We start from the raw sequence: 15,937 nt of genomic DNA on the forward strand, positions 1-15,937 counted from the left end.
GCTCCAACACCACCAACACAGAGAGGAGCAAAGCATTCGCCCTTGTGCACCCCCTCTTTCCCACCCGTCACTGTCCCACGGCTCGACCTTCGTCATGGCTCTTCTCAAGCTCTCGACCCTTGCTCTTCTGGCTCTTCGCGCTGCGGCCGTCTTCGCCGCCGAGGTGAACGTAAGTCAAGTCTTCCAGTCGCCCCGGCACCCTGGCCGAGCTCCCTGCGCTGCGCAAAACCGCCCTGGCACGTGTCCTATATTCCACAAGCTCTACGATTCTAACATTGATTCTCGTGTAGCCAGAGGATGCAAAGGCCACCCCGGATGCCTCTCCTGATGTCCCCGACCTGAAGATCGATATCACCACGCACTTCCCCGACTCGAGTCTTGGTGTCAAGCTTGTCAATGGGCACCCGACTAAGGCGGTCGTCGAGGTCGTAAACCAGGAGGATGAGCCAATCCAGCTTGCCTTCATCGGTGGAACGCTGTCAACCACACAGCCGCTGCCTGAAGATGCGCCCCCAATGGCTGGCGTCCTCCGCAACCTGTCTGCTGTCCAGTACAACGTCGAGATCCCGGCTGGCGAGTCCCAGTCTCTGCCCTTCTCCTTCGTTCTGGACATGCAGCCGCAAGATGTTGTTGTCAGCCTTCTGGCCGTCGTCGGAAACCCCAAGGGTCAAGTCTTCCAGGTCGAGGCTCACAGTGGTCTGGCTAGCATTGTCGAGCCTCCCACCAGCATCTTCGACCCTCAGATGTACGTCACAAACAATTTCCCACCACCTGTAGATGAAGCCGTTTGACTAATTGAAACACAACAGCATCTTCCTGTACATCTTCCTGACCGGTATCTTCGGCGGAACCCTCTACTTCGTCTACAAGACCTGGATCGAGTCCCTCTTCCCCCAGGCCAAGCGCGCACCCCGCCCCACCAAGAAGGGCAAGAAGCCTGCCGAGATTGCGGAGCCCTTGTCTGGCCCCGAGTCTCCCGGCATCACTACTGGCGCTGACAAGGGCTACGACGAGACCTGGATCCCCCAGCACCACGTCAGCCGCCCTGCGACCAAGCGCACCAAGTCCAAGAAGGCTACTGAGTAGGGCTCGCTAGCCAGGGCCAAGAAAACCAGACGTGAGAGTCGTCTGGGGATGGAAAGTCAAATCAAAGCTGACACGTGACTGGTCTCGAACACAGACACTGTGGCGCTGTTGGCTGGGACTGTAGGAGATGGGTAACGGGGGAGAAATGGTCTGAGGCAGACCAGGCATTATTACTAGGGGCATGTACGGTATAGCATAAAAGCATCGGATGTGCCTGCGCGGTGCCGCAGCCGTTTTTTTGAACACAACACAATGTAAACTTTGTGCAGTGTAATCACTCCTCGATGTCCTCTGTGCCAACATGGGCAAGACCTGTAGCAGACCGTGTATAGCCTTCTGTGCCTACATGTGGAAGCTGGGAAGAACGCGATACGATGCACTACGTGGTCACCTCGCATTTGGCGTTCATTAGGGTGGTTACACCCAGGGGCCTCTTCCGAGTCAAAGGTGCAATAAGCGGCTCATTCTGAGTAGTCGCAGAGATGGCCTCAGTCTACGTATTAAGCCCATAGCAGTCTGATCTCAACTTAAGCGATAGCCGTTCCAACGGAGCTTACGCGCATTTGTCTGTGCCCGCCACATGGTTGGAGTTGGCGCTCCCCGTTGCAATTCGGTGGCCGATTTCGTGAGACATCGCTTGAGTCGTTCGGTCCACAGCTCATCCATGGGGGATACGCAAGCGACTCTAGTGTACAGGGACAAGACTGGAGGATGGTCTCGCTTGGCACAGCAGCGTGAAGTCGTAGAAAGTTGATCGTGCCTCGATCCATGCCTCGTGTCCACTGCGCCGTCCTCCACAGCCCAAAACAAACTCCGACCGGTGGGATGTCGAAGAAAAAAGTCGCAGCTATTTCAGTTAGTATCACATGGTCTTGATCCAGCTATGTCCATCGCATATCACGCAAGCCATCAAGAGCCTTCGATATTTCGGCAGACGTGTTCGGTCGGGAAGGTGGGTGTGATTCGTGCTTTTTGAAATGATTTTTGCGCAATTCCAGTCATCCGGGACTCCCTTTTCTCTAGAAACAAGACCCCGAGGCCCCTCAAACGGTGGCGTCGCTCATTATGCGTGAATGAGGTGGTCTTTCTGTCTGCCCAAAAGAACCCTTCCCTGTGCTACAGCCATAGCATAGCGTTTGCCGATGGTATTGGTTGTCCTAACTAGATCATGCAAGCCATGTTGATCCCTTTCCCTAGCCGTCTCCGGTACTCTGCGTTTATCGGAGACGTCTGGCCTCACGCTCAGACTCGAGGAGGCAGAGGATGTCGTTCTCGCGAACTGTCAGAAGCACACACTAATGTCAGCATTCGTGATCTTTTTGCCCGATGGTCTCTGGGTGTAAAAATCGGCTCTTCGGAGGAGGGCTGTTCGTACCGGGTCCCTTGACGTTTCGGATGATCGATCGGGTCTGGTCGTCCATGAACTCGACGCGAACCTGGGTGACACCACCACGAGAGCCTATTGTGAAGCAGAGACAAAGATTAGCCGTCGTTCAGTGCGTTTGCGTCTGCGAGGCCACAGCAAGATCGAGGCAGGATTTCCGTACCGGTACGGCCCAGAACGCGGGTAACCTTCACCAGCTTAACGGGTTGCTTAGAGGCATCCATTTTGGTTGATCGGAATTTCTCGTGCTGAGATGAGAAATCGAGGTCGAGTTCGGAGGTCTTGGATGTTGACGGCGTTGATTGACGAGAAGGGCGCGGGGATCAAGGTGGATATCGAGGCTCGATGCTGCTGTTGGAGGCAACTGCGTAACTTTTTTGGTGCGCTCCGGTCGTGCCTTCCTCGGCGAAAAGTTTTCGCTCCTGCCGAATTTTAGCGTTGCTTCCAAATGGTCACTGGTCAAGTCGCTGGTCCTGGCGATGGATTTAAAGTGGGGCATGGCTCGAGAGGGGAGTGACTTTATTTCGTACTAAAATTTCTTATGAAATCGAAGTACCTGTCTCGTTAGGCATCACTTCTGCCCGGTGTTTGCTCTTACCAAAGCCCTCTGACCTATTAATACAATATATTCCATTTCGAATATTGTGATGCGATCGATCGGTTTACAATTTCGTTCATGGAGCGTATCTATGCACAGTGAAGACTTCCTACGATCTGGGCTCCCACCTCTTTCAAGGGCAATGCAGGCAAGCTCGAGACATACCAGCAACCTCGGGTAGTCAACCTTCTACACTTGCACCTGAGCATCTAATATGGACAGGCTGTCTTCGTAATGTGTAATGTGGTGAGTCCAAGCGCTGCTGACAGAGGGGCCAAACCGGCTGGCTGTGCCTCAAACGTACCTGAGTCACTTTACTCAGCTGAGCACAACGGATATGCAAGAGGATTTTCAGCCTCACTAGGGAGCACATCTGGACGACGACCAGCTGAGTCCATACTCGGACTACCTCTTGCTCAAACGTTGGATTTTGAAGACATTTGCGTATTTGAACATGCCATTGAGTAATGATTTGGGTCAAAGCCTTTGCCATACCGTAAGGCCACTATACATCACCTAACCCTTCGTCCGTTTTCATCCTTGTCACCTTCACCACTTCAAGAACCTTTCTACAAATCGAAATTCCAAGTCAGATATATCTCTAGAGAAAATCTGATTATTTCTTTCGCTTCCCTCGTCGACTTGATACAATAGGTCAGTCGCAAAGTTCTCGCGAGGCCAAGGCACTGGCTAATGTTGAACCAGTCTCACGCGAAAGGCCAGAGGCGATGAAGCAGGACAAAATCCTTGATGCGTAGAACAGACTCGAGATCGATGGCATCAAGATACCCAAAATATGGGTGACTGATCCCGTTCTCAAGCATTGGTCAGACACACAAATCCGAAATGACCCGACCCAAATCCGCTCCGCTATCCAAGCCGCCCCGGACACGGAGGAGGGCGAGCGGACTCTGCAAGGGCTCTTGACATGCCATGCCTGCCAAAGGATGTTTTCGGCGCGGCAGGCTATCCTTGACGAGTTAGAAATGTGGCATCCATTTCTACTTCAGGAAAAGCCAATGGCCGCCGCCCTGAGCCCCTCGTTGGTCGGATACAGGTATCGGCTCTACACAAATACCTATAAAGGCAATGATGTGCTCGTCGCATATATCGTTGACAAAAGGAGAAGTCCCGGCCTATCGTACTATTCGAAGATGCTTCTTGATTTGGTTGTGGTGAAGATGGATTTCGTGACACTGCGTCGAACGACATGCTATACGCCAACGGCCCACATGTGACAGCGGTCGTGGCAACGTGTGATGAAGCTGTAGAAGAGACTAGCGGCAAGAGCGATACGCAGCTTGGTCTTTCTACAAACCAAGTCTCGCACCGGTAGAGAATTCCTGTTTGTCACTGAGCCCACAGTAGACGAATCGCGATCAGTGGTACATAGAGGGTAGATGATTTTCCTCGTGCGCAATGCGCGGACAACACCCATGCACCAGAGTTTTGCCCACTCTCAAAGATTTGTAATTTTATCTTGCCTCCACCGAGATTAGTAGAAATCTGTAATGAAGACTGTTTTGTCACCCTCTGGGTCGTCTCATGGTGCCCATTGCTTCATCAAGTCTTCATGCACACCTTTCGGACGGGCCTGACTCCACTCCTTACACGTCTGTGTTATGCCAACAGAGTAGTCCAGCACAGTACGATTTTCCTGATACCAGCATCGGCCAGTCCGCAGAGGGATTCGACGAGCGAGCCGATGAGCAAAGATTGTCGGACTCCTGGAGATGAGGAGCTAGGAGAAACCGCAAGAAGGCAGGTATTTAGCGCTCCAGGCGACATTATAATGAAATGAAGATGGCCGGATTTTTTTTTCAAGCTCTTATCTATTAGCAATAGCCATTCGACGGCGCGAATTTCAATTGGGCCGGAGGATGTTGCGGAATTGCCGTTCATGTTCCTACCGCTGACATGGTCGCTGGGAAGGATTCTGTTAGCCTGGCCTTGAACCCACTTTCTCCCGCAACTTTCTAGCCCAGTACAGTAGGCTTTGGCATCTCCACTGCGTTCGGTTTCTACAAATTACTCCTCATTTCCAACTGTGAAATCGATGCAAAATGGTGGCGGCTTGCAGAGTAGGATACCATGGTGGGCAGACGCAAGCGCCTCGGAGTAGATGCATCACTCAAGGGTCAGAGCAGGGAATAGAGCAGCAATCGAAACCGAGAGCGGCCGCTCGCATATTATTGAAATACTGTACCAGTTGTGGATTATTAAACCGGGACCCTAGTAGTGTACAAAAGGACCAACTTGCATCATGGATGCGGTGTGTAACAATCCTCGTAGCAAACGAAGAACGCGTCTTATGACCCTCGCAGGTCGGGCCTACTGCATGCCCAGACAGTTTTCTTGGTCCCGGCCAGTAAGATCTGACGTGCGCGCCCCAACTACATTACTGTCTTCCTGTCTGCCTCAATCAGCAGCTCCACGAAGATCTACGTCCAGCACACACTGATGTTGGTTGATAACCCGACAAAAGAACCCTGTGGGTCTGCAGTGTTGTCATTTTTCCCTCCTTTTCCCCTTTCGAATTAAAAAGGATGGATCTTGGCAGGAGAGATTTGTAAACTCTGTCTCTTCCACCTTTTTGTGTGAGACGGAGTGTGCGTTCCCGGGGAACTGTCTCCCGATTGAGAGCGCCCGAAATAGCTCGCAAGCGGACGACTATGCCATCATCTTCAACTGGCGACACAAGTTCATCGAGTGATATCAGAATTACCAACTACTTCACTATGGCTCCCAAGCACACTTGTGTTCGGGGTAAGTCTACTCTGGCTCTTCTCTGTGATGCACAGACCATTATCTTCTGAGACAAACATTGACAGAGGTCGTCCCAGATGAGAGTCGAAGATGCTATCCGCCTAGCCATGACCATCTTGTCTCGGTAGACGCACGAAGAGATGCTCCTATCAGCTCCAAGGAAGCACTGAGACTTTTTGAGGTTGAGCTGGCGAAATTGAAACAACTGGGTAAAACAGAACAGATCACGAATAGCATCACACAAGTAAGACCATTGATCGAGACGGAGCCTTTTGAACGATGAGGTCCTGACCATCTCCAGTCCGGACAAGCGCAAGGCCAAGGGAATAATCATGCCTAGGAAGGATGCAAGTAATTCCCTTGTTTACAACTTTTTTGACGTTTGGAAATCAGGCAGGGCAGGGCTTGACAATGAAGCCGGGTATCACCAAAAGCAAGGCCATTTTACCAAGAATGGCCCCCTACCCAATATGCACTGGGTTGTTTCATGTTATCAGTTTTGTTATCTTGTATCATTGGGTCACCACGGAGCGCTATCGGTCTCATTCATAAATTGCTGTCAATGTAGCGTTGGAAAGTGTCAGGCAGGGAGGGTAATGTTTTCCAATATTGAGGATTGAGACAAAGATCCAAGTTGAACTGATCGCAATTAATTGTGTGTATAGATGGTTCGAAGAGGTCAAGCCGCTCTATATCGTCGAACGGCTAGCTATCGTCCATAGGAAAGAATGTGTGATGAATTGGGTGCTGCATGGTCTGCCGATCACTTTTTGGGATGTAGCTTTGTGAGAGGACGATGTAACAGCAAATCATGAAGCTTCTTACGCCAAAGTCTTCCGACATCTTGGCAACTAAGCCCGGGGTAAGAGAACAGGATAGAGCCTCCAGATAAAACTGGACCCAGGTCTCTACACCCAAGCGGGTCCGTCCTGCTGCATACAGACTAGGCCCATCTCGTGAGTAACATTTGCAGCCTGTGTTCAAATACTCCTCAGTTGATATCGATTAGTGTAACTCGGCAATGCAACCCGTACTGAGTACCATCGCGACATGAGTTTTACTATAGCATGTTTTCTGCGTAATCAAGATATCACGGAATGTCGCGTCGAGCATGCCAATGTCCAACAGAGAACGGAGGCAAATGTACACCTTGATCTATCTATTCTCAATACCAGGATGGTGTTTGCATTGAACCAAATGTGAATTTCGCAGATAGCACAAACTTGGACAGAGATGTACGAGGCTGATGCTTTGTGCAGGCAAAATGATGAGACAGAGGCGACTTGAACCACAGCCTTCCTATCAAGCAATTAGGGTCGCGAAATTCACAGCCCCGCCTAGACGAGAAGTGGCTCAGATGAAAGCTCGACTTGTGGATGAGATTTTAGCCTTGGAGTTTCATAGGATTGTTGTATCAAATACGACGTTCAGCTAGCTCTTTCATTCACGAGTCGAGAGACTCGCTTCGAGGAGCGACCACCGCAGAATGTGACATACGAATGTCTTGAATGTCGTGAGACAAAGATACCCTGTTGTGCTGCGAATTTCTGTGGACTGGCCAAGATGTTCATCAAAAACAATAGGTCTTCTACAGAGCCAACAAAATTTATTACATTATATTACAAGAAGATAATTCCCAGTGACTTCATTCAATGTTCCCAATAACGCCAAAGTTCCCTTACCAATGAATTAATCATCAATGAATCCTTCATGGCACTAATCACAGGAATCATGAGTCAGTAAGGGCAGAACCAAAAAGAGGTAATTGTTGGCTCCTCGAGTGCATTACTTACACATAGACTGATTACGTCGCTTCCGCAGGACTCAGAGGTTGTATCAGCTGAACAGACATAGGAGATACCGGTTGTCGGGTCGTCATAGAGCTCAATGGTCTTCGTGCCTACGGCGCACAGGAAATACTCCGAAATACATGGGCCGATGCTGGTGCTGATCTGAAGGCTTTGAACGGTTTTGCAGCTCCCATCGTAGACGTTATCTGGGAATTGTCAGTGGTGCGAACAGGTGCGGCGGAATTGGCAGCAGCAAGCAATAAGGAACAGGGTTCTCTCTGCGAGGTGCGATTGGGCAAGTTGATTCTTCTCAGGGGATTAGAGATTACTTACATTGTGTGTTGCCGGTTCCTAGGGCTACTGGGGTTCCAATGCCGAGATTTGCGCCGGTGCAGATTGCACTGGCGATGTCAAAACCGCCCAGCATGGCAATGGAAGCGAGAGAAATCGTGAAGTATCTCATTTTGGCTCGTGGAAATCATACACTCTTGTCTGGGTGATATGGAACGTGAGATCATTCGTCTCTGGTCATTACAGTGACGATTGCAGGCTCGACTTTTATACATTTGTCTTCCAATACCAGGGTAGTATTCAATCCCGGATGTCCGCCTGACAAGCTTTTGCTTGATGCTCCACCTCCACAGCTCTACCCCTATGGCTGTTACAATCGCCTTTCCTCATTTAGCAAGTGATCTCGTATAAGATGAATGTTTACTCGGAAGCAGGACTGCTGTGCTCAAGCCGCCGTAGTTCCTGCATGTCCAATTTAAGCCACAGCAATTATAGGTCCGGTCCGATTGGGTAGCGAGCATGCACGGGTGCGCATGTGCCCTGACTAGCGGCTAGGAAACGGCTATAACGGCAAGCGAAAGGCTTGTTTCCGCCACAAAAAGCTTGTCTTCTCCTCAATAGCTTGAGACATAGCTGCATGTCCATGCTCCTAGCACCTGCGTATTGACCGGCATGGCGTCGGCTGAGCTCTGAGCTGCAGGCAATAGGAGATGGCACGAATCCTCCAGCGACCCCGAATGCCGTCTGACTGTCCGACCTCAGGCCCTAGAGTTCGGTCACCCGTTGTTGGCGGCCACTGTACCCTTGAGTGGAAAGGGATGCACAGGGAAGGGCAAGTCAGGCAGTCCCTGTCCATCGACATCATGCACCGGCGATTACAGAACCCTAGTCGGCCCATCTCATCTCCATGGCCTGTGGAGTCTGCGTGCCTGGTCGAGCCATTGCTCAGTCCCAGGAACGACCGACCCGCGTACCTGGAATCATAGCTCGAATCTAGCGGAGACTTGCGCGTGTTCATCCCAACCTTTGCAAGGACTGCCCGTGCGAGCCGCCGATCCGGGTATTGCAGATCCCATTTGCTCAACACCACGGCTCAAAACCCTAAGAGCAGGCGTATGACGAGAGCTCTTACCTTTCCATTGCCTCTGAGGGGCCATGCTCTGCAGGTTAATCCGTACATATCTTTTTCATTGTCGCTAATCCGGCAGAGTCTAAGTGCCCGCCTGGGCGTGTGGCACCGATTGGTCCTTGCCTCGGACCCCCTGAGTGGCACGCGCCCAGATCGCCTCACAAGAGACATCACGGACGATGAAATTGCCGACATCCATGTGTGGGCAGGAACGATTCAAGGCATGTTAGACGCGAACATGCCTCCACCACCACCTCGCTTCTTCGGCGGAAGAACGGAATTTGGACGGCAACCCTCGCGCACCGAAGTCTATCTTCAGCCGCACAAGCCTCCAGGGCTCGACCTTTCTGGCCGAGGCTTACAGTAGTTTGGCTGAGGCCTTCCATCGGCTGCAGTACATGTCGCCGGACGGGTCTCGGGACTCCTGGCCGCAGGAAACGGCACATTGAGCCTATCCCGTGCGTGTGACACTTTAGACTCTCTCAAGCCAACATATTTCTCCAGCCAAGCGCTCTGGTGGGAACTGTTCCGCCCCAAGCAATATCCGAGTGTCTTGTTTTGAGGCTCTCCGCGAAGCCACCCCTTGTGTCTCGAATTTGGGCCTCTCTGTTAATCATGCATGGTGTTGAGATATCCAATGGAGACAAGGAGTATGATCAAACTCGAGACATTAAAATGCTAAGTCTTCTCTTCTAATCTGAACACTAATATTTACCTGGGTCTTGCACATAAAGCTCGTCTTTCAGCTTTCGCTTTGGTTGAATAGTCTATACTTTTCCCTGTTGAATATATATCAAATCTCTCAACACTTCTCAGTCAATGTTCTGGTGCATTCCATTCAAGCGAGTAATCAGAGTCGTTATCAACTCTGATTTGTATCATTTAGCTTTGACCAAACCTTTCAGGCTAAGTGTCCAGTGAGGAATTGGTCATAGCTCTCGATTTTCATACACTCGACTGATAGCTACAAAATACAGTATGAAGTAGATTAGAGAACATACCGTGAATAGCTACTTTTGTAAGAACTCCATATGCTGTGAGGCTGTGCAGGAGGAGTGGTTTGGAAAAGTTGCCCAGTAGTACTTTGAAAAAGGTCCGGGTGCAAGTTCAAGTGGCTGGCACAGGATTCTGTTAACGTTCGTCTTCTCGTCCAGGAAAATGAAGATAATATCAAATTGACACAAGCGAGCTGGAGATGAAGCAGCCAGCAGTTCACAGGAATGTGAGCCTTCGTTTCTGCACCTTTTGTTGTTCCACAAAACAGTTCGTACCGGAAATGAAAACCAATTTGAAAGCACCCCCATCGAGTCCAAGGAAATGAAGTATGTCCAGTCTTAGAGCGATATTGGGGAAGCTTTTTGCTCTTTGAAGACAGCTCTTTGGAGGAAGAGCAATCAGAACGACCCACTTTTGTTTGCCTGCTTTGGATAGAGTTGATTTGAAGCCATTACAAGTGGTTCGCAAGGTGAGCACAGCGAGTTTTCTGGTAGAATAGCTTTTTGATAGCTTTGAGGCAGGGACCCAGACAGAAGGGGAAACCACACAAGCCAAGTCCTGGGAGCTCTCTTCCTACCCACGTAATTTCCACCACAACCCATCTGGTTCGATCATCACAGTTTCTTCTGTACAAGAAAACATCCTCTTCAAGCGCCGTGACACTGGCAACCACCGTCCCTCTTGGCCGACAACATTGAAACACGTGTACAAGGACTTACATGATGGTGAGACCATCGCAGCTCGTCACCATGAGGATTCTTCCGTTGTTCCTCTTCTTCCTGGCCATCTTGTCCACAGATGCCACCTCCACAGGTAAGCACAAATATTGAAACTTGACCACGGGCCCTTACTTGTGTGTTGCTGATCGCTTTTCACAAGATCTTGTTCAATCAAGCCATGATACCTGCTCGACCACAGCAGCACCTCCCTCGGAAATTTCCAGCGATGGAACCATCGCAAGCCCGATCGTCTCGACTGTCACAAACGAGTCAACTGCCGCTGTTTCGGGTGCGGTGCCTCCTGCCCTTTCGCCATCATGCACGTCTTCGCCCGAGCGATCTACTTCCAGCTCAACTTGCACGGGTAGCTCCGTCGGCCTTTCACCAGACTCTACTATCACTTCTTCTACTGGACCAACTTCCGCAAGCAGCAGTCTCACCCTGATTAGTGACAGGTCTTCGTCCTGTGCAACAACTTCGGGGGTCAACACATCTGTTTCACAGCCTGCTAGCGGAACAGGCTCATCTGGCAGTAGTATCTCCGACAGCACCAGCGCATCTGGTACTACCTTAAGTTTGATGGTAACGACTACCGTAAGCGTTACAAACAGTGGGGCAATGTCATCGTCTGTGACACTGCAAGTGTCCGGGGAAACTTGCTCATCTACCCTTGATCACAGCGCTTCAGCCTGGAATACAGCCAGCGGTACAGCTCCGTCCTTGCCCTCCTCGGCCTCGGCATCTGTCCCATCAAGCCCGGCATCAAGTTCACAAATAGTCAGCTCCCCAACGCCTCTCACTTTGGCAACTCAGACATCGGTGCGACAAGATTCATCGACAATTCACTCGTCTTCCATATCTCAGCCTGCTTCCTCATTGTCGACTACTGAGTCTCTGTCTTCAACTACCACTCAAACCAGCTCGATTTCTCAGAGCTCTTCGATATCAACTGCCTCGGCTCAATCCGGTATGTCTGTCGTGGTCCTCAATTTCTATCAACTTTGCCCCTTTATAACTGTTTCGCCTCCTTTGCGAACCTCTTCCGTGATTCAGACATAAATGTGAAAAATGATCCTAGATCAGAACTAACCACCTTGCATAGACATGTCTTCGAGCACCTCCGCAACTAGTCTGACTATGTCTGCCTCCAGCAGCTCGATGCTAGCCTCTTCATCAGTAACTCCCCCACAAGGTGCCAAGTTTGCGGGTTTTCCTATGGCAAACATCACCATCACGATTGACGGGACAAAATACTACCCGCCGCTCCCAGGTCAAGACCCCATGATAATCATCTTGAGCGATTCTACCACAGCCAAGCTTACAGACCAGGCCATCGAGCGAGATGATGTATCCCTGCCTATCCCCAGCTACCAATATTTGAGCCAAAATGGTGGTTCCTCAAGCCAGCAGCTATCTTCTTGGTCTGTGCAATTTTCCACGCGCCAGTTCCAGCTTTCTCCATGTTCCTGGGGTGTCTTTGTGTGCTTCCAACAAGCCGAGGCAGCTTTCACAAGTGCAGCCAGCTCTATAGGAGACTCTCTCGCTTCACTTGGCGCTAACATCATGCAAGCTGGCATCGCTGATGCAGCAGCTGCTGCTGGCTACGCTTCCGAGGCCGGTAGCTATGGTGTGAGCGCAAGTTCTCTCATTGATGGTATGAGCTCTGCCCTGAGTAGCCTCGAGGGTGCAGCGGAGGAGCTCGATGGTGCTATGCAGGCAATCAACGAAGACTTAGCATCCTTTACCTCGATTGAGTTGGACGAGCTTACGGCGGCTGGTCGTGTGTTCAGCTCGTATCCCGAGATTTCGGTGGCGAGAGGAATGCTCAGCAATCTCTCAAACATCATCAAAATTGCGTGGGCGAACTCTGAAGCTGTTGTCCAAAGCCTCTGGGGCCTCTGTCAGACACAATGGCTACCAATCACTTCTGGAGGGGCACTAGTCACCAGTGTTTGGGGCCTCCATCAGATCAGCCAGGGAAATTCGACAGAGGAGATACCACAGGAGGAGCGGCTACACTTCATTTTGTTTGAGAAAGGTTTCTCTATCAATGTCTTCAACGTCTGGACCTTTGTCCTTGATCAAAACAAAGGTGTCAAAACTGCTGCTGATCCGTCTGTCAACGATGACCTGAAGAGGAGGGGGCTCCCGCCCGCTTACGGCCCAGGCTACACTACCGAGATCACGTTACTAAAGGCAACGCTCATCCGGCTGATACCATTTGTACGCGATGTCTATCTGCACCCTACTTTCGAGCAGATGGAGATGTGGGCTCCTCTCTTCGATGCTATGGAGGAAAGGCACACGGAGAGTGGTAGCCAAAGGCTAGCCTCACATGAGGCCCTTACTGTCTATCAAAAGCGCGAGTTTCGAGAGAGTGAGGCATCAATGAACCTAGCAGCCTTTTCACATCGTAAAGGTATGCCTCCCGATTTCACTTACAAGAGAGACTCGTCTGGCGGCCAAGGTGTCACAATATTCATTCCGGACAGTGGTGCAGCGATAGATGGACCTCTTTGGCAAGTGAGTTGTATCGCTCAGGAACTTGCTGAGGGTTATGCTGACCCCGGCGACACAGGCTGAGATGCATAACCCAGAGTGGTATGTGGTTTCAAATCGACTAACTTTGGCCAACGTACCGGCGCGATATCATGCTGCCGAAGACATGAGTGACTTGGAAGCACACGGAACTGATATGGCTTGTCTAGCCGGCGGTGAAACGTTCAGTCTCGCGCCAAACTCCCATCTTTATCTCATCAAGACCAGAAATTACTGGCTCAGTAGAAAAGGAGGCGTTGCTCACTGGGAACTGAAACGAGAAAATCCCGACGCGTTACATGATGCGTATTTTCACATTGTGGACATAGTTGAGGAGCGGCAGCTGCAAGGGAAAGCTGTTATAAGCAATTCGAATGGCGAGTGCTTCAGTACCAACACGGTGATTCCACCACGAGCGTCAGAATCGGTTTTACTAATTTGAAATCTACCAGGCTACCACTATCCTCGTTACATCAAAGATAGTTCGACATGGGAGACTCTCGCGCGTCGTCAAGCCGGCCCTTATCTGACACCAGAACAGTTGGCGGAGTTCATCTCGGGATTAATTGCCTGGGTTAACGTTATGAACAAAGTCTACAGTGATATCGCCCAGGCAGCTAAATCGAACGGTATCATTTGGATTCAGTCGTCAGGCAATCAAGGCTTTTATCCTGAGGAGGCCGCGGACCCGAGAATAGTGCCAGGTGTCATGGTGGGAGCTGGAGACACGATGCCCAAGTTCGGAAGCACCAGAGACAGTGAGATGATTACCGTCTCTGCAGCCTTCGAAGACGGAACTTTTTGGCCTGGTTCGTGTCCTAGAGGTGTTCATGCAGGAGACGTCTTTATACAGGACGATAACGATCCCAGATTACCGGCGGGCACAAGCCTTGGTTGGGTCGACATTTATGCTCCGGGGTATAACATGCCTTCCTGTTCAGTTCAAGACGGATGGATTCTGTTCAGACCTCGACATACAAGTGGTGCTGCAGCCTTGGTGGTAAGTCGCAGTCCTTGTTCCCGTTCCATATGAATGATCACAAGCTGTATATTCCAACTCTCAGGAATCAACACCTCACCTTGGAAAAACCCAGGATCTCAAGGCTGAATAATTAGACTTACACTACATCTGTTGATTTAGGCTGGCTTGACTGCATATTTTCTGGGCTTGCCTGAGAACGCGGATCGATTTGAGTGGAGTGAAGCGAGAAACCAGCAGCTCCCTTGGGGGGTCCGCATGAAGCAGTACATGACGGCTCTGTCATATCAGTGGACAGATGGGATTGGTGGCACCATTCAACCGCAGTACCTGGGAAGATTGCCTTTCAACCTTCCAAGCATTGTGAATATGGCCTACAATGGCGCGTTCGGGCCCATGAACAGTAAGTAGCGGTCCAGCTCGACTTCTGAATGGGTCCTCGGAGTTAACGACCACTCCTAGCTTGTCCAATACCGCCGATTTCGATACAAGATGACGGAAACATGACGGTCAACGCCGAGCCATGCCTTCCTCCGGCGAACACAAGCCAGGTCACCAGCTGGGACTCAACCTGGACCCCATCTTCGAGTCTGCCGGTCGATACATCCTGGTTCGCACCGTGGAACACGCTTTCTACGCTCTGGCGCGCTAGCTCAAGCACCGCCTCCAGCGCTTCTGCCAATACTATCTCAACGACAACCTTCACACAGGTATCCGAAGTGTCTACTTCGTCGGTCTTGCCAACTTCCACCACGGCCGGATCCGTCCAGTCTTTACCTTCGTCCCAGGACTCGTCCCAGACCTCGCCCCAGGACTCGTCCCAAACATTGTCCCAGAGCTCGTCCCAGACCTTGTCCCCCCAGTCGTCGTCCCAGCTCCCGGACCTGAGTTCTCTCCAATCTCTGTCAAGCACAGCATCCTTCACTACGTTGATCGAATCAACTACTTCCCTCATGGGCTCGAAGTCCTCACTCCAGCTTCCAAGCATCACTTCTTCCCGCCCCGTGACACAGACGGCATCTTTCACCCTGACGATCTCAATAAGCACTACAACTCCTTCGAAACCCAAAGCGTCTAGCACATCGACCAGCACTTCGGTTTCAGCTATCAGTCAATCCACCTCTGGAGCCAGGACCAAATCTCTTTCGACTGTGCCAAGCAAGACCAAACCAGTGAAGACCACGACTTCGAGCAAGCCTCCTCACCACGAGACGACCACAGAGCCGGTATACACAACGACCGAAGGCTCGCAGTGCTGTCCGTATTACCCGAGGTGCTGTCTGAACCCCCATGGTGACGGATGTGGCACCTTTTCGGCGCCAACTGCTTGTTCTGACGAGCCGTGGGACATGCCGCCCAAGTAGGAGAGTAGGGAAGAGAGCACAGATTGCATGCATGAGATTGAGCACAGGAACAGTCAGGGCAACCGGTAGAAGTAGTCCACTTTGCTACCGCAATGTACAATGCTTCATTTCTTCACCCCTTGATCCATGTAATGTGAAGATTGTAGACCAGGTCAAACATAAAGGAGACGCGCCCTGTTCAAGAAGAGACGGCGAAATTTTCCCTGTCTCGAGTGGTCTGGGAAATCCACAGCTCTTGATGCGGGCTCACTAGCCTCTGCGTCTTCTGATTTGAGCAGTCAATTCAGATGTTTTTGT

General features: G+C 51.0%; 6 protein-coding genes across 6 annotated transcripts; 3 read left to right on the top strand and 3 right to left on the bottom strand.

The window, feature by feature from the left end:
• Positions 1–94: 94 nt before the first annotated feature.
• J7T55_005068 (uncharacterized protein) lies at positions 95–1,086 on the top strand (the record flags this gene model as incomplete). The annotated part of the gene is made up of 3 exons (XM_053144430.1): positions 95–169; positions 291–745; positions 810–1,086. The coding sequence occupies 3 exons, from the start codon at positions 95–97 to the stop codon at positions 1,084–1,086; spliced, it is 807 nt and encodes a 268-aa protein (XP_052992792.1).
• A 1,217-nt stretch (positions 1,087–2,303) lies between these two features.
• On the bottom strand, positions 2,304–2,694 carry J7T55_005069 (40S ribosomal protein S28; the record flags this gene model as incomplete). Its single annotated transcript, XM_053144431.1, has 3 exons — positions 2,304–2,365; positions 2,462–2,545; positions 2,634–2,694. The coding sequence occupies 3 exons, from the start codon at positions 2,692–2,694 to the stop codon at positions 2,304–2,306; spliced, it is 207 nt and encodes a 68-aa protein (XP_052992793.1).
• Positions 2,695–5,806: 3,112 nt separating this feature from the next.
• On the top strand, positions 5,807–6,174 carry J7T55_005070 (uncharacterized protein; the record flags this gene model as incomplete). The annotated part of the gene is made up of 3 exons (XM_053144432.1): positions 5,807–5,834; positions 5,900–6,078; positions 6,136–6,174. 3 exons carry the CDS (start codon positions 5,807–5,809, stop codon positions 6,172–6,174), a joined length of 246 nt encoding a protein of 81 aa, XP_052992794.1.
• A 1,349-nt stretch (positions 6,175–7,523) lies between these two features.
• On the bottom strand, positions 7,524–8,087 carry J7T55_005071 (uncharacterized protein; the record flags this gene model as incomplete). Its single annotated transcript, XM_053144433.1, has 3 exons — positions 7,524–7,550; positions 7,628–7,830; positions 7,958–8,087. The coding sequence occupies 3 exons, from the start codon at positions 8,085–8,087 to the stop codon at positions 7,524–7,526; spliced, it is 360 nt and encodes a 119-aa protein (XP_052992795.1).
• Positions 8,088–10,789: 2,702 nt separating this feature from the next.
• Positions 10,790–14,687, top strand: J7T55_005072 (uncharacterized protein; the record flags this gene model as incomplete). The annotated part of the gene is made up of 9 exons (XM_053144434.1): positions 10,790–10,853; positions 10,920–11,353; positions 11,440–11,637; positions 11,693–11,726; positions 11,862–13,282; positions 13,338–13,686; positions 13,750–14,106; positions 14,239–14,297; positions 14,439–14,687. The coding sequence occupies 9 exons, from the start codon at positions 10,790–10,792 to the stop codon at positions 14,685–14,687; spliced, it is 3,165 nt and encodes a 1,054-aa protein (XP_052992796.1).
• A 34-nt stretch (positions 14,688–14,721) lies between these two features.
• On the bottom strand, positions 14,722–15,568 carry J7T55_005073 (uncharacterized protein; the record flags this gene model as incomplete). The annotated part of the gene is made up of 2 exons (XM_053144436.1): positions 14,722–15,368; positions 15,427–15,568. The coding sequence occupies 2 exons, from the start codon at positions 15,566–15,568 to the stop codon at positions 14,722–14,724; spliced, it is 789 nt and encodes a 262-aa protein (XP_052992797.1).
• Between the last annotated feature and the right edge of the window lie 369 nt (positions 15,569–15,937).

Source organism: Diaporthe amygdali (genome assembly GCF_026229845.1).
Source record: "Diaporthe amygdali strain CAA958 chromosome Unknown NODE_17_length_903054_cov_64_435670, whole genome shotgun sequence".
Lineage (NCBI taxonomy): Eukaryota > Fungi > Ascomycota > Sordariomycetes > Diaporthales > Diaporthaceae > Diaporthe > Diaporthe amygdali.